General features: G+C 44.6%; 2 protein-coding genes across 3 annotated transcripts in view; one reads left to right on the top strand and one right to left on the bottom strand.

Moving 5' to 3' along the window:
• Positions 1 to 1,701: 1,701 nt before the first annotated feature.
• LOC147113130 (protein FAM177B-like) lies at positions 1,702 to 22,937 on the top strand. The gene is made up of 5 exons (XM_085998025.1): positions 1,702 to 2,040; positions 12,437 to 12,598; positions 13,281 to 13,347; positions 18,640 to 18,737; positions 20,538 to 22,937. The coding sequence occupies exons 1-5, from the start codon at positions 2,002 to 2,004 to the stop codon at positions 20,757 to 20,759; spliced, it is 588 nt and encodes a 195-aa protein (XP_085854151.1). The 5' UTR covers positions 1,702 to 2,001; the 3' UTR covers positions 20,760 to 22,937.
• Positions 10,780 to 22,942, bottom strand: part of LOC147113128 (putative tubulin polyglutamylase ttll-15) — a 223,277-nt gene continuing 211,114 nt past the window's right edge. For both annotated transcript variants that reach the window (XM_085998021.1, XM_085998022.1), the window contains exon 16: positions 10,780 to 11,838. In XM_085998021.1, the coding sequence (XP_085854147.1) occupies positions 11,620 to 11,838 (219 nt within the window). In that variant the 3' untranslated portion in view covers positions 10,780 to 11,619. The remainder of the gene's footprint in view (positions 11,839 to 22,942) is intronic.

Here is a 22,942-nt window from a genome sequence, read left to right as displayed (position 1 = left end):
TTTCTTAAGTATGGACACCAAAACTGTATACAGTATTCCAGGTGCGGTCTCACCAATACCTTGTACAACTGAAGCAATACCTCCCTATTTTTATATTCTATCCCTCTAGCAATGAAAGCCAACATGCCATTGGCCTTCTTAATCACTTGCTGCACCTGCATACTAACCTTTTGAGTTTCGTGCACCAGGACCCCCAGATCCCTTTGTACTTCAGTACTTTCCAGTTTCTTGCCATTAAGATAATAACTTGCTCTACGATTTTTCCTGCCAATGTGCATAACCTGACACTTTCCAGTATTGTATTCCATCTGCCAAATCTCTGCCCACTTACTTAGCCTGTCTATGTCCCCTTGCAGGTTTTTTATGTCCTCCTCACTCACCACTTTCCCTCCCATCTTAGTATCATCTGCAAACTTTGATATGTTACACTCGGTCCCCTCCTCCAAATCGTTAATATAGATTGTAAAGGGTTGGGGACCCAGCACTGACCCCTGCGGAACACCACTAGTTACTGATTGCCAGTCTGAGAATGAACCATTTATCCCAACTCTCTGCCTTCTGTTAGATAGCCAATCCTCTATCCATGCCAGAATATTACCCCCAATCCTGTGATTTTTTATCTTAAGCAATAATCTTTTGTGTGGCACCTTGTCAAATGCCTTTTGGAAGTCTAAATACACTACGTCCACTGGTTCCCCTTTATCCACCCTATATGTTACTTCCTCAAAGAACTCCAGCAAATTTGTCAAACATGACTTCCCCTTCATAAAACCATGCTGACTTTGTCCTATTAAATTATGATTATCCAAATGTCCTGTTACTGTCTCCTTAATAATGGACTCCAATATTTTACCTACCACAGATGTTAGGCTAACCAGTCTATAGTTTCCAGCTTTCTGTCTACTGCCCTTTTTAAATAAGGGTGTTACATTAGCAGTTTTCCAGTCTGCCGGGACCTTTGCCGAGTCCAGGGAGTTTTGGAAAATTATTACCAATGCATCCACAATCCCTACCGCCACTTCCCTCAAGACCCTAGGATGTAAGCCATCAGGTCCAGGTGATTTATCCGCCTCGAGTCCCATTATTTTACCGAGTACCACTTCCTTAGTGATTTTGATCGTGTTTAGCTCCTCCCCCCCCTTTAGCCCCCTGTTTGTCCAGTGTTGGGATATTCTTAGTGTCTTCTACTGTAAAGACTGATACAAAATATTCATTCAGTGTTTTTGCCATCTCCATATTTCCCACCATTAATTTCCCGGTCTCATCCTCTAAGGGACCAACATTTACTTTAGCCACCCTTTTTCTTTTTATATAACTATAAAAACTCTTACTATCTGTTTTTATATTTTTTGCTAATTTACTTTCATAATCTATCTTCCCTTTCTTAATCAATCTTTTTGTTACTTTTTCCTGTCTTTTAAAGTTTTCCCAATCCTCTATCCTCCCACTAGATTTGGCTACCTTATATGCCCTTGTTTTTAGTCGAATACTATCCTTAATTTCTTTACTTAGCCACGGATGGCTGTCTTTTCTTTTACACCCTTTTCTTCTCAGTGGAATATACTTTTTTTGGAAGTTGTAAAATAACTCCTTTTGTTTCAGTGTTTTCTCCTGGAGTCTCTCTGTCGCTGATGTACAGTTCTGTGTCCCTGCATTACTTTGTTGAAGTGAGACTAAACAGTAGCAGGAGACTATTCAACTGTGCACGACATCACGTACAAGTCTGATCCCGTCGTCAGCCAACACCTACTCTCCAGAACGAGCCCTGGCTGTTCTCCCACCCCCGGGCCAGGGCACTGAGGCCAATAGCCCTACCCTGATGGGCGTGATAAACTCTCGCGCACACACCCACGCAGGGCAGGTGCTGGAGCCGGCGAGCAGCTCAGAAGGAGATGAGATCCGGTTTCTTCCGTCTCACCTGCGATCTATTTCCTTCATTCGTTCTCTGCGTGTTTTGGATTTTTCTGTCCGTGGAGGTGAATCCGTGTTCGGGCTCGGAGAATGGAGGCAGCTGGAGAGAGCGGAGAACAGGTGGGAGAGGTATAGGAATGGGAGAGGGAGGGAGCGGGTCAGGTGTGCGAGTGGGAGAGAGGGGTGCGGGTCAGTGTGCTGTTTCTTGCATAGAGTTGCAGTGATTGCTGTCCTTTCCCAGAGGGATGTTTCAGGGTGCGGCCCATTCCCATAGGGTTAGGGTCAGAGTGTTGCCCATTCCCATAGGGTCAGGGTCAGAGTGCGGCCCATTCCCATAGGGTTAGGGTCAGAGTGCTGCCCATTCCCATAGGGTTAGGGTTAGGGTCAGAGTGTGGGTCATTCCCATAGGGTTAGGGTCAGAGTGCAGCCCATTCCCATAGGGTCAGAGTGCGGCCCATTCCCATAGGGTCAGAGTGCGGCCCATTCCCATAGGGTCAGAGTGCGGCCCATTCCCATAGGGTCAGAGTGCGGCCCATTCCCATAGGGTCAGAGTGCGGCCCATTCCCATAGGGTCAGAGTGCGGCCAATTCCCATAGGATCAGGGTCAGATTGCGGCCCATTCCCATAGGATCAGGGTCAGATTGCGGCCCATTCCCATAGGGTTAGGGTCAGAGTGCGGCCCAATCCCATAGGGTGTCAGGGTCAGAGTGCGACCCATTCCCATAGGGTCAGTGTTGCTCATTCCCATAGGGTCAGGATGCGGCCCATTCCCATGGGGTTATGGTCAGTGTGTGGCCCATTCCCATAGGGTCAGGGTCAGAGTGTTGCCCATTCCCATGGGGTTAGGGTCAGAGTGCGGTCCATTCCCATAGGGTTAGAGTGCGGTCCATTCCCATAGGGTTAGGGTCAGAGTGCGGTCCATTCCCATAGGGTTAGGGTCAGAGTGCAGCCAATCCCCATGGGGTTAGGGTCAGAGTGCGGTCCATTACCATAGGGTTAGGGTCAGAGTGCGGCCCATTCCCATAGGGTTAGGGTCAGAGTGCGGCCGTTCCCATAGGGTCAGGGTCAGACTGGTCCCCAGTATTACGCCACCATTACATTGGTGTAAAGCAAGCTGTGTTTCAATGCTGGAAGTCTCAGTAAAATGCAAACATTTCAAACAGAAATCTTTGAGTGAAGGTAAATACAGGCCCTCCTACAGAGTAAACAGGAGGAGTCCCGAGTAAATGAGTGGTTCAGTTCAGTAGTGTTAACTGTTTGGGCTCTGGGTTTCTTAGCGAACTTCCAACAGGTTCAGGTACTCCGATCGGGTCATCACAAATCTGCCCATCTTTGATTTCTAAGTATTTCATATTGCATCCAAGGAATGAAGTGTTGTGTAGTTATGGGATATCTAAGTGCCACGGTGGCTGCACAATGGGCAGGCTCCAATTCTTGCTGGAAGTTCAGTGATACCATCTACCCTCTGGTGTCTTATACAAGTCGTCATTCTTTATGTGTGAGCCTGGACAGTGACTGTTGAAAAGAGATTTGACTAAGGCTTTCTTCACCCAATGTCCATATGTGCACACTTACCAGCACTGGTTAGTTATGGGTTGTGGGAACCCTGGATGATTTCCCCCCCAACCCCCCCCCCCACCCAATTCACAATTCAAATCGCTTTATTGGCATGATAAGTTACATCTTATGTTGCCAAAGCATCAAAATACATTTATGGTTGAGCACATAAACGCAGTTCTATTCATACAGTGTATAAACAGGTATATCCCTGAGTGTATAAATATACATTCGCATTGTTTATATATATTCATTTCTTAGTTTACTGGTTGTCCCTCTGTTCATGGCAAGCTGTAACATAGTGTGCCGCCAGTGTTACACAGCTTCTCTCTTCTCCCAGTAGGAATGGGAGTTTTTGGTTGTCATTCAGATTTCTGAATTCAGGGCATATTTGTGAGAATTTTTGGTAGAAATTCTCCCTGATGTCCTGATATTTTCCACAGGCTGTGAGGAAGTGCATTTCTGTCTCCACTACTCCCTGACTGCAGTGAGAGCATATCCTGTCTTCTCTTGGCAGCCTGGTCTGCCTGTGTCTGCCTTTTTCGATCGCTAGGCTATGTTCGCTAAGTCTGTACCTTGTCAAGGTTCTTCTCCGTTTGTTATCCTTTACCATGGTCAGGTAATCAGCTATGTTGTATTGTCTGTTTAGGGCCAAGTAGCAATTGAGTTTGCTTTGGGTTTTTGTTGTTTCTGCCCAATATGTCAGATATTTTTCCTTTTGCTTGGCGACGATTGTGTTGGGTCGAATTCTTTGTGTTACCCTGTCACTGTCCTGGGGCTGGTTATTGTTAGTATTGTTAGTAGTTACTTCACTGAGTCCCAGGACTAGTTGACTGAGGGTATTCTTCTTTATGGTCAGCTCTTGGCATTTCAGGGCGTCGTAGTGATAGCATTGGGGGTTGCTCATTTGTAGGTGATTCCAAAATTTGGTGGCTCTTTTTTGGATAGTGATTATTAATGGATATTGGCCTAGTTCCGCCCTGCATGCATTGTTTACTGTTTTCCTTTGAGTCCGGAGGATACTTTTACAGAATTCTGCATGTAGGATCTCAATTGGGTGTTTGTCCCATTTTGCGAATTCTTGTTGAGTTAGTGGTCCCCATACCTCACTGCCATAGAGTGCAATTGGTTCAATTACTGATTTGAAAATTTTGAGCCAAATGCTAATTGGGATTTCTATTTGGATTGATTTTTTGATGGCATAGAAAGCCCTTCTTGCTTTCTCTTTCAGTTCATTCACAGCCAGTTTGAAGTTTCCCGTAGAACTGATTTTTAAGCCCAAGTATGTGTAGTTAGTGGTTTGTTCAATTTTGGTTGTTCCTACTGTGAAATTTATTTTGGGTCCCTGATGTTTGGATCTTTGCTGGAACACCAGGACTTTGGTTTTTGGGGGATTTATTGTCAGGGCCCAAGTCTGGCAGTACGACTCCAGCAGGTCCAGGTTCTGCTGTAGACCCTCTTTAGTTGGTGACAGCAGAACCAGGTTGTCTGCATAGAGGAGGAATTTAACCTTGGATTCATATAGGGTGAGGCCGGGTGCTGTAGATTGTTCAAGTAGTTTTGCCAATCCATTTATGTAAATATTAAAGAGTGTCGGTGAGATTGGCGAGCCCTGCGTCACCCCCCGCCCCTGTGGGAAGTATTTTGTTTGTTTGTCTCCAATTTTAACTGCACATTTGTTGTTTGTATACATTGATTTAATTACATCATATGTTTTCCCTCCTACCCCGCTTTCGATAAGTTTCAGGAATAAACCGTCATGCCAGATGGAGTTGAAAGCCTTCTGGAAATCTACAAAGCATGCGTAGATTTTGCTTTTGTTATGGTGAACGTGTTTGTCAATTAGGGTCTGTAGGGTGAAGATATGATCGGATGTTCTATAGTTTGGCAGGAATCCAATTTGGCTTTTACTCAAGACATTGTGCTCCTCAAGGAAGTTTATAAGTCTTTTGTTTATGATGCTACAGAATACCTTCCCCAGGTTACTGTTTACACAGATGCCTCGATAGTTGTTTGGGTCGATTTTGTCCCCACTTTTGTATATGGGCGTTATGAGCCCTTTGTTCCAGATATCAGGGAAATAACCGACACTCAGAACCAAGTTGAAGAGTTTTAGGATAGCCAGTTTCATTTTGTTGTCTGTGTGTTTAATCATCTCGTTTAGTATGCCGTCTGTCCCGCAGGCTTTTCCTGGTCGCAGGTCCTTGAGTTTTTCAAGAAGTTCTTTTTCTGTTATTATGGCGTCTAGCGGGTTTTGGTTATCTTTTATGGCCATTTCTAGCTTTTCCAGTTTTTTGCATATTTGGTGTTGCTCTGGTCTTAGTGTGTTTTTCTGGTATAATTTTTCAGTGGTTTACCCATGTGTCCCCATTTTGAATGGCCAAATCGTCGTGTTGTTTTTTGTGTAGTGTTTTCAAGTTTTCCCAGAAACAATTGGAATCAATGGATTCCTCCATGGAGCTGAGTGTATTCTTAATATATTGCTCTTTTTTGGTTCTGAGTGTTTTTCTGTATTGTGTTAGTGTCTGACAATAAGTAAGGCGTAATTCCTCGTTTTCTGGATGTCTGTGTTTTTGGTTTGATATTTTTCTAAGTTTTTTCCTCATGTTATGGCAATCTCGGTCAAACCATTTTTCATAGTTTTTTGTTTTGGGTTTGTTCTTGCGAGCTTTCAAGTTTGCATTTGTTGCCAAATTATCAAAAATATTGTTTAGTTTAATAACTGCCCGGTTTACGCCTTCTTTATTGTGAGTGTATATGTTATCCAGAAAGGTGTCTAAGAGAGCTTGAGTTGATGCATTGCTAATTGTTTTCTGGTATTTTTCCGTGTCGTTTTTGGCCCATCTGTACGATTTTTTGGTGTTGTACAGTTTACTGGGTTGTGTTTCTATGTTGTTTATTTCTGTCTTTTTGAGGAACATAGTAATTTGACTGTGATCTGACAGTGTTGTTTGTGGTTTGACTGTGAATGCTCTGAAAGAGGATGGGTCTAAGTCTGTAATCATATAGTCTACTGTGCTGCAGCCAAGAGGTGAGCAATAGGTCGATCTTCCTAGGAGGTCTCCTATGAACCTACCCCCACCCCCCCAATCCAATCCAAGGAAGCTGATTAGTAGGGAGGAGAAATGTGTGTGTATTATGTTACTTGTGTTGTCTGGCATAGGAGCAGGAGGAGGCCATTCACTCCTTCAAGCCCCTAACCGGCAGAAAAAGTTTCTCTCTACCCTATAAATTACTTTCAAATTCCTAAAAACCTCAATCAAATCACCGCATAACCTTCTATATTCCAGGGACTACAGGCCTAGTTTATGTAATCTCGCCTCATAATCTAACCCTTGGAACCTTGGTAACATTCTGGTGAATCTGCACTGCCCTCCTTCCAAGGCCAGTATATCCTTTCCAAGGTATGGTGCCCAGAACTCTACACAGTACTCCAGGTGTGGTCTGGCCAGGGCTGTGTATAACTGTAGCAAAACGTCCTCCCCTTTACATGGGCTGCACAGCCCCTTAAGGCTGTGTTCCCAAAAGAAAATTAAAGGGAGAAGTCATCAGCTTCTCTTTAAATTCATTCAAGGGTGTGGGCATCGCAAGGCCCATCCCTAATTGCCCTATACAACTGAATGGCTTGCTAGGTCACTTCAGAGGGCAGTTAAGAGTCAATCACATTGCTGTGGGTCTGGAGTCACATAGAGGCTGTTACTTCCCTAAAGGACATTAGTGGGACAGCTTTTTATTCCAGATTTATTTAATTACCTGAATTTATATTCCCCAGTTGCCGTGGTGGGATTTGAACTCATGTCGCTGGATCATTAGTCCAGTACCCATGTATGGATCTCTATTGCGTTATCTAAGTCATTAATAAATACAGTGAATGCTTGAGGCTCCAGCACAGATCCTTGTTGTTCACCACTAGTCACTCCCTTCCAATTGCAGTACATACCCATTATCCCTACTCTGTCTTTTACCACCTAACCAATCTCCTAACCAGGTCAATCATTTGCCTTCAATTCCATGAGCTTTAATTTTAGCTAACAATCTCTTATGTGGAACCTTATCAAATGACTTCTGGAAGTCCATATAAACTACATCCATAGACATTCCCCTGTCTACTACTTTAGTTACTTCCTCAAAAAATTCAATTAGGTTCATTAGACATGACCTACTCTTTACAAATCCATGTTGGCTCTCTCTAATCAGCTCAAATTTCTCTCAGTGCTCAGACACTCTGTCCTTAATTATAGATTCCAATAAATTCCCCACAACAGATGTTAGACTAACAGGTTTATAATTTCCTGGTTTCTCTCTCTTACCTTTCTTAAATAATTGCAATTGCCCAGTCTAAAGGGACAATTCCTGAATCGAGAGAGCTTTGGAAGATTTTGGCTAAAGCATCTGCAATTTCCTCACCTACATCCTATAAAACTCTGGGGTGGAAACCTTCAGGTCCTGGGGATTTGTCAGTCTTGAGTGCCATTATTTTTTCTAATACTGTTTTCTTGCTTACGTCCTTGATTCATTATTAGCTTCCCTGGAATGTCAGGTTTATTATCCTCGTCCTCTACTGTGAAGACTGATACAAAGTAATTATTGAACAAGTCAGCCATTTCCACACACACATATATCAGCTAGTAGATGAGACAGAGACTATGGCTGAGATAAACAATATAACAAACAGCATGCACAAGATGGATGTTGTTTTAAACAGATATTTGTGCTGTGTCTTTTTATAAGAACATAAGAAATAGGAGCAGGACTAGACTATTCGGCCCTTCGAGCCTGCTCCGCCATTCAATAAAATCATGGCTGATCTTCGACCTCAACTCCACTTCCCTGCACTATCCCCATATCCCTTAATTCCCTTAGTATCCAAAAATCTATTGATCTCTGTCTTGAATATACTCAACAACTGAGCCTCCACAGCCCTCTGGGGTAGAGAATTCCAAAGATTCACCACCCTCTGAGTGAAGAAATTTTAATCACTGCACCATCCTGTTAATGAAAATGATCCCATTGTTCACACTGCTGGGGGTTTAGCACCATTTTTTGTTAATGGTTTAACAGCTGTTCCTGTAAGCAGATCCTGTCCAGAAGCTATTCTCTGTCTCCACAGAGGTATGTGCCCCCAAGGAGGTAACAATTGCCCTGCTTCCAGTAATCTGCTTGCTGGATTTAACAGTCTGGTATCTCACTATCAAACTCTCTGAAATTAACAGACTTGAAATAATTAGTATCATTACTTATACATAATTATATGAAGCACAATAATTACCAAATAATAAGAGCTAAACATGCGTACAGTGAGAAAGCAGTAATGAGTTAACTACCCTTTGTGAGAACAGCTTCTGATTAAAATCAAGAGCCCTGTAAAGTCAATGAACAGAGTTCTGCTCAGCAAGTTCAGCCGGTTTAATCTTTCCCAAAACCTTCTGTATGAGTTTCTCCCTCTGGGGTGTTAATAGAGCCTCCTCTTTTGATCAAATACCAGCTTCCAAAAGAACTGCCTGCTTTAGTCTCGGGTGTCATGACCACCACTTCTGTTAACTATTTAATACACAAACTCAGCAATGCTTCACACATGTATTCAATTAACAACAGAAAACAGACATTACAAATGAAATGGCAAATATCCAGGAAGATAGAAAGAACAAAAGGTAGAAAGATAGAATGAACGAAAGAAAAAAAAGAATTGCATTTCTATAGTGCCTTTCATGACCTCAGGATGTCCTGAAGCACTTTACAGCCAATGAAGTACTTTTAAAGTGTAGTCACTGTTGTAATGTAGGGAACTTTGCATATCTGAAACCACTATACTAATCTTCACAATGGAACAAACCAGTTTTTTTGAACAAAGGAATAATGCTACTAATTTAGTCAAGGATGCAAACCTATTTGATCTGGATCAAATATACAGTCTGATTTTTATGTAAATGAAACAAGTACATCAAACCAAACTTATCACAATGTATCACAGTCTGTTTCAAAACCAAGTCCCATTCACCCATCACCCCTGTGCTTACTGACCTACATTGACTTCCCGTCCAGCGACACCTTGACTTTAAAATTCTCATCCTTGTTTTCTATTCCTTTCATGGCCTCACCCCTCCCTATCTCTGTAATCTCCTTTAACCCTCCAAGATCTCTGCGCTCTTCCCATTCTGGCCTCTTGCTCATCCCCGATTTTCATCGCTCTACCATTGGCATAGGCCCTAAGCTCCGGGATTCCCTCCCTAAACCTCTCTGCCTTGCTATCTTTATTTAAGATGCTCCTTAAAACCTACCTTGTCATTTGTTCTAATATCTTTTTATGTGGCTCGGTGTCAAAGTTTGTCTGATAACGCTTATGTGAAGCGTCTTGGGACATTTTATTACATTAAAGGTGCTATATAAATGCAAGTGTTCAATTCTGGGCACTACCCTTTAGGAAGGACATAAAGGCTTTGGAGAGGGTACAGAGAGATTTACTAGAATGGTTCCAGGGATGAGGGATTTTTAAAATATTAATTCATAGGATGTGGGTGTCACTTGGAAGGCCAGCATTTATAGCCAATCCTTAATTGCCCTTGAGAAGGTGGTGAGCCGCCTTCTTGAAGGCAGCTGAGTGGCTTGCTTGGCCATTTCAGAGGGCAGTTACATATAGGCCAGCAGATAAAGACGGCAGATTTCCTTCCCTAAAGGACATTAGTGAACTAGATGGATTTTTACGACAGTTTCATGGCCATCGTTACTGATACTAGCTTTTTATTCCAGATTTATTTAATGGAATTTAAATTCCCCAGCTGCTCTGGTGGGATTTAGAACTCATATCTCGGATCATTAGTCCAGGCCTCTGGATTACTAGTCCTGTAACATAACCACTATGTTACGTGGATAGACTGGAGAAGTTGGGGTTGTTCTCCTTAGAGCAGAGAAGGCTAAGAGGAGATTTGATAGATGTGTTTAGAAACATATTGGGCTGGATTTTGTCAATGGGGGCGCGTTGGGGACGGGACTGCTGGTTGTTGGGTTTCAGTCCCGCCCCCAGCGACGTCTGGCCAACCCACGCTATTTTCCCTTGATTGACCTTGTTAAGCCCGCCCTGCGGGCTTACCGGCCAATTAAGGGAAAGCCGGTGACAGAGGACATCAGCATATGACGTTTCATCTGTCGAAACATTTTTGACAGATGAATTGTCAGCATTTGACAGCTTTGAGAAGGTGTCAAACACTGACAATCTCTGTTCTAAGGTGAGCCCTTGCACTGAAGGCTCACCAAAACCTCTCTCCTCAGCAGAAAGCAGATGGCTGCTGCATCCGAGAATGCAGCAGCCATTCTGTCATCGAGATGAGGCACCTCCGGATCCCCAAGAGTTGAAGCCTGCAGGAAGAAGCAAAGGTAAGGAAACATTTTCCAACACTTTACACTCGCCTCTCCTACTTACCTCTCCACACTTGCACCCATCACTCACCTCCACAGCAGACTTTTCGATCCCTCTCACCCCCGCAGACCCACTGCTCACCTCACTGATCCTGGTGAGGTTTGCAGCCGTCGGGAAGCCCACACTTGCAGGGGTAAAATGGGGATAAGCCTCAAAACTATTAACAGGCAGTTAATTGGCTGTAATTCCCTGTCCCGCCTCGAGGAGACGGGTTCCTGTGCGAGTCGGGGACCCGCCACCCAGGAAGATGGCATGGAGGCGGGTTTGGAGCAGGCTCGGTACCCGCTCCCAGTTTCTGCCATTTTCCCGGCAGTCCCGCCTCCCCAGGACTGGGAAAATTCCCCCCGAAGAGTTTAGATAGAGTAAATAAAGAGAAACTGTTTCCAACAGCTGACGGTTCGATAACAAGAGGGCACAGGTTTAAGGTGATTGGCAAAAGAACCAGAGGCGAGATGAGAAAAACATTTTACACGAGTGGTTAGGATTTGGAATGGCCTTCTGTGCTGTACTATTCTATGATTCTATAAGTTGTTGTGTGGAAAACATATATCTCCTTCTGAACCGGTTAATCAACTTTAAAATTATTTAAACTCGTTGCTTTTGAAAATAAAACATTTATTCTTCTCATCAAACGTCCAGCAATATTTAAATGATTTTTTTCCCTTACCTCAGATCAATTAACATTGAACACCTCCTGGAATGCTATGTGAAGATCTCTTGGAACTGTCAATCATTGTTCACTGTGTAACAAACCTGACCATATTCAAGTACATAATATTGTAAAGTATCTTAATTATTCTCAGCTGTAGCATCACCTGTGAAATGCAGGAAGCAGTTACGTCTGTGCGTCTTTTCAGGGTCTGTGACAAGTCAGGCTGTACAAGGGCATCCAATGTAATCTGACTGGTGGTAAGGGACTGAGCAGCAACTGGATCCTCCACTAACCAATCACCTTTCTGTTGACAAAAGCACAATACTGCAGATGTTGGAAATCTGAAAACAGAAAAATACTAAAAGCAGCTCGGGCACCATCTGTGGAGGAACAGAAGTCTGGAACGTACTTGCTGAAAGGGTGGAGCAAGCAGATTCAGTAATAACTTTGAAAAGGAAATTGGATAAATACTTGAAAAATAATAATTTGCAGGGCTATGGGGAAAGGGCAGGGGAGTGGGACTAATTGGAGAGCTCTTTCAAAGAGCCGGCACAGGCACGATGGAACAAATGGCCTCCTTCAGTGCTGTATCATTGATAAGTCCATCAGTTGACACTTCAGGTCTAAGACCTTTCCTCAGGATTGGCAGTCGACTGATTGTTTCTCCACAGATGCTGCCTGACCTACCTAGTGTTTCCAGCTCTTTCTGTTTTTGTTCATGTGGGAAGAAGTTGCCCTCTGCTCAGTACTTCCTTTTCATCGCATGGCCGAGATAGGGAACTCAAAAGTTGACAAGCTCCTTGGGATTCCATCATGCCTCCTACTAAACTCGTTTTTTTTTTTTTTAATGGTTTTGTGTACAGGGCAAACTAACCTAATCCCTGATCTAATTACTCTTAAAGACAGAGGGAGAGAGTTCCCAGAGAGCTGAACCTGAGGAGTTTGAGGCAGGAAAGAAAGAGCCCCGAAGACTCATTCATTTTTCGAGTGGAGAAACTATGGAGGAATACAGCACTGAAGAGGAGCTCGAAGATGAGCAGAAAGAGATGGAGAGTGTCAATCCGGTAAGTGCCCCAACAGCAATCTGAATACAGTCGATTAATAATTCCGTTTTTTCTTGTGGTAAAAAATAATTATCCAATAATTGATTTAAGCAACTTTGAACTAGTAGACGGTACACAGTTAGACTCGCATCCTTTGTACACCAGTTGCCCATACCCCCACCAGCTGGCTGTACACCCCACCAGCTGCCCATACACCCCATACCCCCACTTGCCCATACACCCTACCTGCCCATACACCCCATCTGCCCATACACCTAAGACCCCCACCTGCCCATACACCCCACGAGCTCCCCATACCGCCCTCCACCAGCTCCCCGTACCCGTCTCCCCACCAGCTACCCGTCCTCCCACCCTCGCGCTCATGGGGCGATGAAGGAGATAGTTACACAGAGCGAAATGTCTGTCAAACGATCAATCGAACCAGGAAGGAAAGGTCATTGGAGGTGTGTGCATTCGAGGAGAGGGACTGCCCTGTGATGCTTCTTATGGTCAAACAACTCATAGCTCACTGTCCAGGCTCAAATGTAAAAGTTGGACACTTAGATGAGGTACCGTGAGGGTCGGTGAGTCACCCGGGAGAAGGGAATTAGGGGAGAAAACTGCAACTACTTGAAAAAGATTTTCTTTGGTTAAAGGTTTTAATATGTGAAAGGTAACTTTTCCTGTACTGATTGTCTTGCAGTCCACACTCCCCTGGAGCCATTTCCTGTGGTTTTGGGTGATGCAGATTGCCAGGACTTCGTTATTCAGTGAGTATTGTACAGCAGCAAGAGACCAGCCCAAGACCAGATTTTTAAAATTCATTTATGGGATGTGGGCATCACTGGCAAGGCCAGCCTTTATTGCCCATCTCTAATTGCCCTTGAGAAGGTGGTGGTGAGCCGCCTTCTTGAACCGCTGCAGACTATGTGTGCGGGAAGTGTGTCCAGCTGCAGCTCATGTGGGACCGCATGACGGCCCTTGAGCTGCAGATGGACTCACTTTGGAGCATCCACGATTCTGAGAGGGGTGTGGATAGCACATTTAGTGAGTTGGTCACACCGCAGGTTAAGGCCAGCGTAGACAGTACATGGGTGACCAAAAGGCAGAGCAAGGGCAGGAAGGTAGTGCAGAAATCCCCTGGGGTTGTCTCCCTTAGCAACAGGTTCACCGTCTTAGGTACTGTTGTCGGGGGGGGTGACGCATCGGGGGAAGGCACCAGCAGCCAGGCTCATGGCACCATGACTGGCTCTGTTGCAAAGAAGGGAGGGAAAAAGAGTGGCAGGGCTATAGTAATAGGGGATTCGATTGTAAGGGGAATAGATAGGGGTTTCTGTGGTCGCGACCGAGACTCCAGGATGGTATGTTGCCTCCCTGGTGCAAGGGTCAAGGATGTCTCGGCGCGGGTGCAGAACATTCTGGAGGGGGAGGGGGAACAGCCAGTTGTCGTGATACATGTTGGTACCAACGACGTAGCTAAAAAAAGGGAAGAGGTCCTACAAGTAGAATTTAGGGAGTTAGGAGCCAAGCTAAAAAGTAGGACCTCGAAGGTAGTAATCTCTGGATTACTACCAGTGCCACGTGCTAGTAAGAGTACAGAGAACAGGATAGTTAGGCTAAATACGTGGCTTGAGCAGTGGTGTAAGAGGGAGGGTTTTAAATTTTTGAGGCATTGGAACCAGTTTTGTGGTAGGTGTGACCTATACAAAAGGGACGGTCTACACCTGTGCAGAGATGGAACTGATGTTCTCGGGGTAATTTTTGATAAAGCAGTTCGGGAGCATTTAAACTAGTATGGCAGGGGGCTAGAAACCTATGTAGTGAAATAGAGGAAAGTGAAAGGCAGACAGAAATAAATGGTAAAAGGGTGAGGAACAAAAAACAAAGGGCCAAACTAATTCATAAAAAATGTGAGCATAAAAAAAGCCTGAGGGTTTTATACCTTAATGCGAGAAGCATCAGGAACAAGGTAGATGAATTAGCTGTGGAAATAGAGGTTAATAATTATGATCTAATTGGGATTACGGAAACATGGTTGCAGGGTGAGCAGGGCTGGGAGCTTAACATACAGGGGTATTCAGTATTTAGGAAGGATCGACAAAAAAGAAAGGGAGGAGGGGTAGCATTGCTAGTAAAAGAGGGGATAAATGCAATTGAAAGGAAGGATATTAACTCAGTTAATACAGAATCTATATGGGTGGAGCTAAGAAATAGCGAGGGGCGAAAAACATTAATAGGAGTGGTATATAGGCCTCCAAATAGTAAAATAGAGGTTAGGGAGGGCATCACGAGGGAAATTAGAGAAGCGTGCAATAAGAGCACAGCTGTCATCATAGGTGACTTTAACTTACATATAGATTGGACTAGCCTAATCAGTAAAAATAATGAGGAGGAGGAATTCCTTGAGTGTTTAAGGGATGGTTATCTGGATCAATATGTCGAGGAACCAACTCGGGAACAGGCTATATTGGACTGGGTACTGTGCAATGAGAAGGGACTAATCAGTAATCTTGTTGTACGGGGACCCTTGGGTCAGAGCGATCATAACATGATCGATTTCTCACTCGAAATGGAGAGCGAAGAAATTGACTCAGAGACTAAGGTCCTGAATTTAAACAAGGGGAATTATGATGCCATGAGACGGGAACTGAGTAGGTCTGATTGGACAACGTTCCTGAGAGGACTGGAGGTAGATAAACAATGGCAAACATTTAAAGATAGAATGACAAAATTGCAAAAATTGTTTATACCAATCTGGCATAAAAGGAAATCTAAAAAGGTGACTCAACCGTGGATAACAGGGGAAATTAGAGACAGCATAAAATCCAAAGATAGGGCGTATAAAATAGCCAAAAAAAGCGCCAGAGCGGAAGATTGGGAACAGTTTAAGATAGAGCAAAGGAGGGCAAAGGGCATGATCAAGAGGGGCAAAATAGCTTACGAAAATAAGCTGGCGGAAAATATAAAAACTAACTCCAAAAGCTTTTATAAATATATCAAAAGGAAAAGACTGGTGAAAACCAAAGTTGGTCCATTGCAGTCAGATACGGGGGAATATATAATGGGAAATAAGGAAATGGCAGATCAACTAAATGCATACTTTGGGTCAGTCTTTACGAAGGAAGACACAAAAAACCTCCCTGGGATATCGGGAAAAATAGGGACATTGGCAAAGGAGGAACTGACGCAAATCAATATCTCTAAGGATATGGTGTTAAGGAAGCTAAAGGGATTGAAGGTGGACAAATCCCCAGGGCCTGATAACATGCATCCTAGGGTACTGAAGGAGGTGGCCCTAGAGATAGCGGATGCACTAAGGATGATTTTTCAGAATTCATTAGACTCGGGAACAGTGCCGATGGATTGGAGGGTAGCTAACGTTACCCCACTATTCAAAAAGGGGGGTAGGGAAAAAGCAGGTAATTACAGACCTGTAAGCCTTACATCAGTTGTGGGCAAAATGCTGGAGTCCATCATTAAGGATGAAATAGCGGAGCACTTAGCAAATGGGGACAGGATAGGACAGAGTCAACATGGATTTACAAAGGGTAAATCGTGCTTGACTAATCTATTGGAATTTTTTGAGGGAGTAACTGGTAGAATAGATGGGGGAGAGCCAGTAGATGTGGTGTACCTGGACTTCCAAAAGGCCTTCGATAAGGTCCCACATAAAAGATTAGCATGGAAAATTGAGGCTCATGGGATAAAGGGGAAAGTTTTGGCGTGGATAGGGAACTGGCTGTCAGATAGAAAACAGAGAGTTGGAATAAACGGCTCATTTTCTGAATGGCAGGCAGTAACAAGTGGGGTACCACAGGGATCTGTCCTGGGCCCCCAGCTGTTCACAATTTACATTAATGACCTGGATCAGGGAGTCGGATGCAGCATTTCCAAATTTGCAGACGACACTAAACTAGGAGGTGGGGTGGGCTCAGAGGAAGAGACCAGGAAGCTCCAGAGCGATTTGGACAGACTGGGCGATTGGGCGGATAAATGGCAGATGCACTATAATGTGGACAAGTGCGAAGTTATCCACCTTGGGTGCAGGAACGGGAGGGCAAATTATTATTTAAATGGCAATAGATTGGGAGAGGGGGAAGTACAGAGAGACCTGGGTGTTCTTGTACACCAGTCACTGAAGGCGAGCATGCAGGTGCAACAGGCGGTCAAGAAGGCAAACGGTATGCTGGCCTTCATAGCAAAAGGGTTAGAATACAGGAACAGGGATACCTTGCTGCAGCTGTACAGGGCACTGGTGAGACCACACCTCGAGTACTGTGTACAGTTTTGGTCGCCTCATCTGAGGAAGGATGTTCTTGCCATGGAGGGGGTGCAGCGGCGATTCACCAGGCTGATACCAGGAATGGCGGGAATGACCTATGAGGAGAGACTATGTAGTTTAGGGATGTACACACTGGAGTTTAGAAGATTGAGAGGGGACCTCATAGAAGTGTATAAAATTCTGACAGGTCTAGACAGACTGGATGCAGAAGGAATGTTTCCCTTGGCGGGTGAGAACAGAACTAGAGGACATAATTTAAGGATAAGGGCTAAACCATTTAGGACAGAGATGAGGGGGAATTTCTTCACTCAGAGAGTGGTGAACCTGTGGAACTCATTGCCACAGAGGGCAGTGTACGCCAACTCATTAAATATATTTAAGAGGGAATTAGATATATTTCTACGGGCAAAAGGGGTTAAGGGTTACGGAGAGAAGGCGGGGACGGGATACTGAATTAAAGGATCAGCCATGATCTCATTAAATGGCGGAGCAGGCACGAAGGGCCGAATGGCCTACTCCTGCTCCTATCTTCTATGTATCTATGTATCTATGTGATGGTACTCCCACAGTGCTGTTAGGGAGGGAGTTCCAGAATTTTGACCCAGCGACGATGAAGGATCGGCGATATACTTCCAAGTCAGGATGATGTGTGACTTGGAGGTGGTGGTGTTCCCATGCGCCTGCTGCCCTTGTCCTTCTAGGTGGAAGAGGTCGCGGGTTTGGGAGGAGCTGCTGAAGAAGTCTTGGCGAGTTGCTGCAGTGCATCTTGTAGATGGTACACACTGCAGCCACGGTACGCTGGTGGTGCAGGGAGTGAATATTTAAGGTGGTGGATGGGGTTCCAATCAAGCGGGCTGCTTTGTCTTGGATGGTGTCGAGCTTCTTGAGTGTTGTTGGAGCTGCACTCATCCAGGCAAGTGGAGAGTATTCCATCACGCTCCTGACCTGTGCCTTGTAGATGGTGGAAAGGCTTTGGGGAGTCAGGAGGTGAAACACTCGCTGCAGAATGCCTAGCCTCTGACCTGCCCTTGTTGCCACAGTATTTATGTGGCTAGTCCAGTTAAGTTTCTGGTCAATGGTGACCCCCAGGATGTTGATGGTGGGGGATTCGGCGATGGCAATACCATTGAATGTCAAGGGGCGGTGGTTAGACGCTCGCTTGTCGGAGATAGTCATTGCCTGGCACTTCTGTGACGTAAATGTTACCTGCCACTTTTCAGCCCAAGCCTGAACGTCGTCCTGGTCTTGCTGCATGCGGGCATGGACGGCTTCATTATCTGAGGAGTTGCGAATGGCACTGAACACTATGCAGTCATCAGTGAACATCCCCATTTCTGATCTTATGTTGGAGGGAAGGTCATTGATGAAGCAGCTGAAGATGGTTGGGCCTAGGACACTGCCCTGAGGAACTCCTGCAGCGATGATTGATCTTCAACCATCTTCCTTTGTGCTAGGTATGATTCCAGCCAGTGGAGTGTTTTCCCCCCCCGATTCCCATTGACTTCAGTTTTACTAGGGCTTCTTGATGCCACACTCGGTCAAATGCTGCTTTAATGTCAAGGACAGGCACTCTCACCTCACCGAACGATTATACTGAAGGCTTCTCAATGTACAGGACCATAGAAGTTTTACAGCATAGAAGGAAACCACCAGCTAACTCAGCACAGACCAGTGATTGAATCTGGGATCTTCATATTCTGTTTTGTTTTAACTGACAGCAGTGAGAGGCTGGCACTGTAACTTATTTTTCTGTGACATTTTATCATTTCCTTTCTCCTAGCCTGTGACTTCCTTGGAGAGAAACTGGCTGACCTGTTCGGACTGACATCAGCCAAGTACCAGTATGCAGTAGATGAATACTACAGTGTTCAAGACCAGGTCACCTAAACAGCTTAACACCTCTAATCACCAGACTGCGTGTTTCATTGTATATTATTATTGAAACAAAGTACAATTATTAGGTTATCGATGAACGACTTCAAATATTTTACACTAATTCTGACATAGTTATCAATAGGTTATTGACAATTTCATACTGATACACAATTATCAACAAGTTGTCGATAGACTGTCTCAAATGATTTACACAAATAATATACAATTTTCAATAGGTGAGCAATAGCGCATTTAACATTAATATACAATTAATAAATGATCAATAGATCATTTAACACAAATACTGAAATACAATTATCAATAGGTGATCAATAGTCCATTTAACTAATATACAATTATCAATAGATTATCAGTAGACCATTTAACACTAATAATAATGTACAATTATCAATAAAAACTGCTAGAAATACTCAGCAGGTCAGGCAGCATCTGTGGAAAGAGAAACTGAGTTAATGTTTCAGATGTTGCCTGATCTCCTGAGTATTTCCAGCATTTTCACAGAAATCACAGAAACCCCACAGTGCAGATAGAGGCCATTTCGGCCCATCGAGCCTGCACCGACACATATCCCACCCTATCCCCGTAACCCCACGTATTTAATCCCCCTAACACTAAGGGTCAATTTATCATAGCCAATCAACCTAACCCGCACATCTTTGAACACATTTTGTGTTGGTGTTTCAGATTTCCAGCATCTGCAGAATTTTGCTTCGTACAATTATCAGTAGGTTATTGATAAACTGCCTTGAACATCTTATACTGATATCGATATACAATTATCAATAGATATTAATGAACTGTCTCAGACCAATACAGAGACACAGTTATTAATAGGTTATTGATAAATTGTCTCAAACATTTTATACTAATACTGATATACAATTATCAATAGGTTATTGATAAATCATCTCAAACATTTTACACCAATACCTGCACTTATACAACACTTTAACACAACAAATCACCTCAAAGTGCTTCACATACAATGAATTACTTTTGAAGTGCAGTGACTGTTATGTAGGCAAATGGAGCAGCCAATTTTCATGCAGCAAGCTCCCAAAACATCAGTGAGATGAATGACCAAAACAAGAGCAGTGAGAAAGGAGGGGGAGGGAAGGAGAGAGGGGGAGGGAGGGAAGGAGAAAGGAGGGGGAGGCAGAGGCAATGAGAAAGGAGGGTGGGAAGGAGGGGGAGGCAGAGGCAATGAGAAAGGAGGGGGAGGGAGGGAAGGAGAAAGGAGGGGGAGGCAGAGGCAATGAGAAAGGAGGGGGAAGGAGGGGGAGGCAGAGGCAATGAGAAAGGAGGGGGAGGGAGGGAAGGAGAAAGGAGGGGGAGGCAGAGGCAATGAGAAAGGAGGGGGAGGGAGGGAAGGAGAAAGGAGGGGGAGGGAGAGGCAATGAGAAAGGAGGGGGAGGGAGGGAAGGAGGGGGAGGGAGAGGCAATGAGAAAGGAGGGGGAGGGAGGGAAGGAGAAAGGGGAGGGAGGGAAGGAGAAAGGAGGGGGAGGGAGGGAAGAAGAAAGGAGGGGGAGGCAGAGGCAATGAGAGGAGGGGGAGGGAGGGAAGAAGAAAGGAGGGGGAGGCAGAGGCAGGGAGAAAGGAGGGGAGGACAGGGAAGAGCGAAAGAAGGGGAAGGCAGGGAAGGGAGGGAAGGGGAAAGGAGGGGGAGGGAGGGAAGGGGAAACGACTGGAGAAAAGTGGCAGGTAAGGGGGTAGGAAAATTAGCAAGAAAAATAATGCAGATTTTTTTCAGAGTTGAAGATGTTGTTGCTCTTTACTCCTAGGAAGGAGATGAAGATGGTGAAGAAATAACAGTCATGCAGGAGGTAGAAATGAATGAGACACAACATCTCCCACTCCAGAATGCTGAATATGGGACTTTAAACACGGTGGAGAGGTCAGGAGTCAGCAGCAGGGCGGAGAACAAGCGCGCAGTATCGTACGTCAATGAAGGAGTGGAAGACAATGAAGAAAGTACTGACCAAATAAAGGTGGAAAGCAACTAATGACCCAGTCACTGACCAACCACCCACTTCCTTAACAGACTCGGTAATGGTTTGGTTGTCATATTTCAAAAGAGGTTTAGATGAAGATACACACCGAGACTGAAAGCTTCCCCCTAGTTTTCTCCCCTCCTTTCATGAGGGTGCTGACATAGTAGGTTATGGTTCCATGGGTGCCAACCATCCTCCAGTACCTCAAGGCCATTCTTCATGTCTGAGCCTAACAGTCAGCATCATCAGGCTGTTAAACTGTGGAGGGCATCACAGCTGAGCTCGATCCTGGCTTCACTTGGTGTTCACACACACACACATGCACAATCACGGGGCGTGGATCAGGAGTGGGAACGCTATCTGACTTTTTTTGCCTTCCTCCCCAGCCCAAGAGCGCTGAATGCCTATAAACTGTAATGACCATCCGTTGTGCAGCCGAGATCAGCACAAAGATTGAACTTGGAGCGTTGCTGGTTTCCAGAGCTCAGCTCCACTCTACATTGTGCAGTTACCTACTGAAGGACTGTGTGAGCTCGAAGACCAGTTACCCAGCAGATCTTTTGAGAAATTACTTGGGATGCCCTGGCAGCTATATCATTCTGTTTTTCTGTCAGCCAAGTGTCGGACCTAATTGGCAATCCAACCCCAAGCTACCGAGCATTTCAAACAGATAAGAGTTTCTGTTTGCCTGCTATAGAGAGCACACACACTCTATTTGTGTAAGGAAACACCCTGCTGATCCAAGTCCAGGAGCATAGGCACAAGGGTACTGCTGAAATGTAACCAGCTAAACCATGCAGCATACCAGTGGAGTCTTGAGAAGCTTCCCATTGCTTGTCCTACCAAGAACACCCTACCTATTAGGACACTGGCATGCAGAGTTATCTGGAGCAGAATGGGAATAATCCCAGTCCCCAATAACAGGTCCACCCCTCCAGATCCCATTAGTGTGCCAAATTGGTTACCAAAGGGTGCCCTGAAGTACTTTGGTGTTGCCTGGCTCAGGTACTGGATTACCAATTCTACCTTGGAGGCTAGATTTGGCTCCAATCATCCATCACCAGGCATGTCATCTTGGAGCCATCTCAATCCAAAAAAGAACAAAGGGAGAGGCTAGGAGAATTTATTTGTTATGCAGTTGGCTATTAGGACATGGAATACCCTACCTGATAACAGTGGTGGAAGCATAATCCATAATTGCTTTTAAAAGGGAAGTGGATAAATATTTGAAAAAGAAAAATTAAAAAAGGAAAGGGAAGGGGACTGGGACTAAGTGGATATCTCTTTCAGAGTCAATATAGTTACAATGGGCTGAATGGCCTCCTGGGCTGTAAAATTCTACAACCTGCTTATCTTACTAGTTGGTCATGAGGCAACTTGCTAGACTGACAGCAGGTATCGGGGCCCCTCATGTGTACAGAGTAATTAGCACAACTTACCATAAGATGCTGCACTGTCACCAGCCTCATGATTAGGGCATGGACACACGCCATACCCCTTCAACCCCTGGTTCCATCATACGGAGGTGGAAAGCTTTGGCAGTAGCAGTTTATCTCTCTAGTAGGTACCAAGCTCCAGATATATACCTGGCTTCCAGGTAACACCTCCCAGCAGGTTCCTCATTAGCAGTATGACTGGCATCAAATTGTGGCACGGTGGAAGAAGCTTTGCAACGTGCCAGACAGGTTGATATTTTAGACATACAAGTCCAGTGCTGTGTGCCAGACTTCACTTGTCGTCAATCCCTTGATCTAGGTTTGGCAAAGAGACATGAGAGGCTGACTCCCTCTGCAGGGTGCTCAGTGACATGCCAGAGACCTCCCTCCTGCATCCATCTCACAGCCATGTTGAGGGCTGCAGCAATGGTTTAGTAATAATACAATGTCTGAAAGACAGTACACTGCAAGGTTTCCTGTAATGGTGTATTTGTGCAGAACTCCATGTTTCTGTAAATTGAGACAATTTTAAAATAAATTCTACACATCAACAGCTGAATTTAAATCAACTCTTTCATGCAATAGTACAGACTGGAGAACCGAATCCTGTTGGACAAACTGCCCTGCAGTTATACTAACCTGTGAGGTGCATTAACTAATGCTAGTCAGGCTACACAGTTAGCTCCACTCGATTCAAAATTGCATAATTCAAGGTATCTGTTCATTCAATTCTTTTCAAGCAAATAACATTCCCCATGC

This window comes from Somniosus microcephalus, chromosome 9 (assembly GCF_052327205.1).
Source record: "Somniosus microcephalus isolate GS21.2 chromosome 9, FLI_Smic_1.0, whole genome shotgun sequence".
Lineage (NCBI taxonomy): Eukaryota > Metazoa > Chordata > Chondrichthyes > Squaliformes > Somniosidae > Somniosus > Somniosus microcephalus.
This window is presented reverse-complemented; position numbering and strand designations above follow the sequence as displayed.

What these genes read in the sequence shown, in the direction of transcription:
- LOC147113130 (XM_085998025.1), top strand. Translation starts at nt 2,002, where the DNA reads ATGGAGGCAGCTGGAGAGAGCGGAGAACAGGTGGGAGAG. An exon ending in AGATGGAGAGTGTCAATCCG is followed by an intron (nt 12,599 to 13,280) that starts GTAAGTGCCCCA and finishes ATTGTCTTGCAG; the next exon opens with TCCACACTCCCCTGGAGCCA. An exon ending in ACTACAGTGTTCAAGACCAG is followed by an intron (nt 18,738 to 20,537) that starts GTCACCTAAACA and finishes CTTTACTCCTAG; the next exon opens with GAAGGAGATGAAGATGGTGA.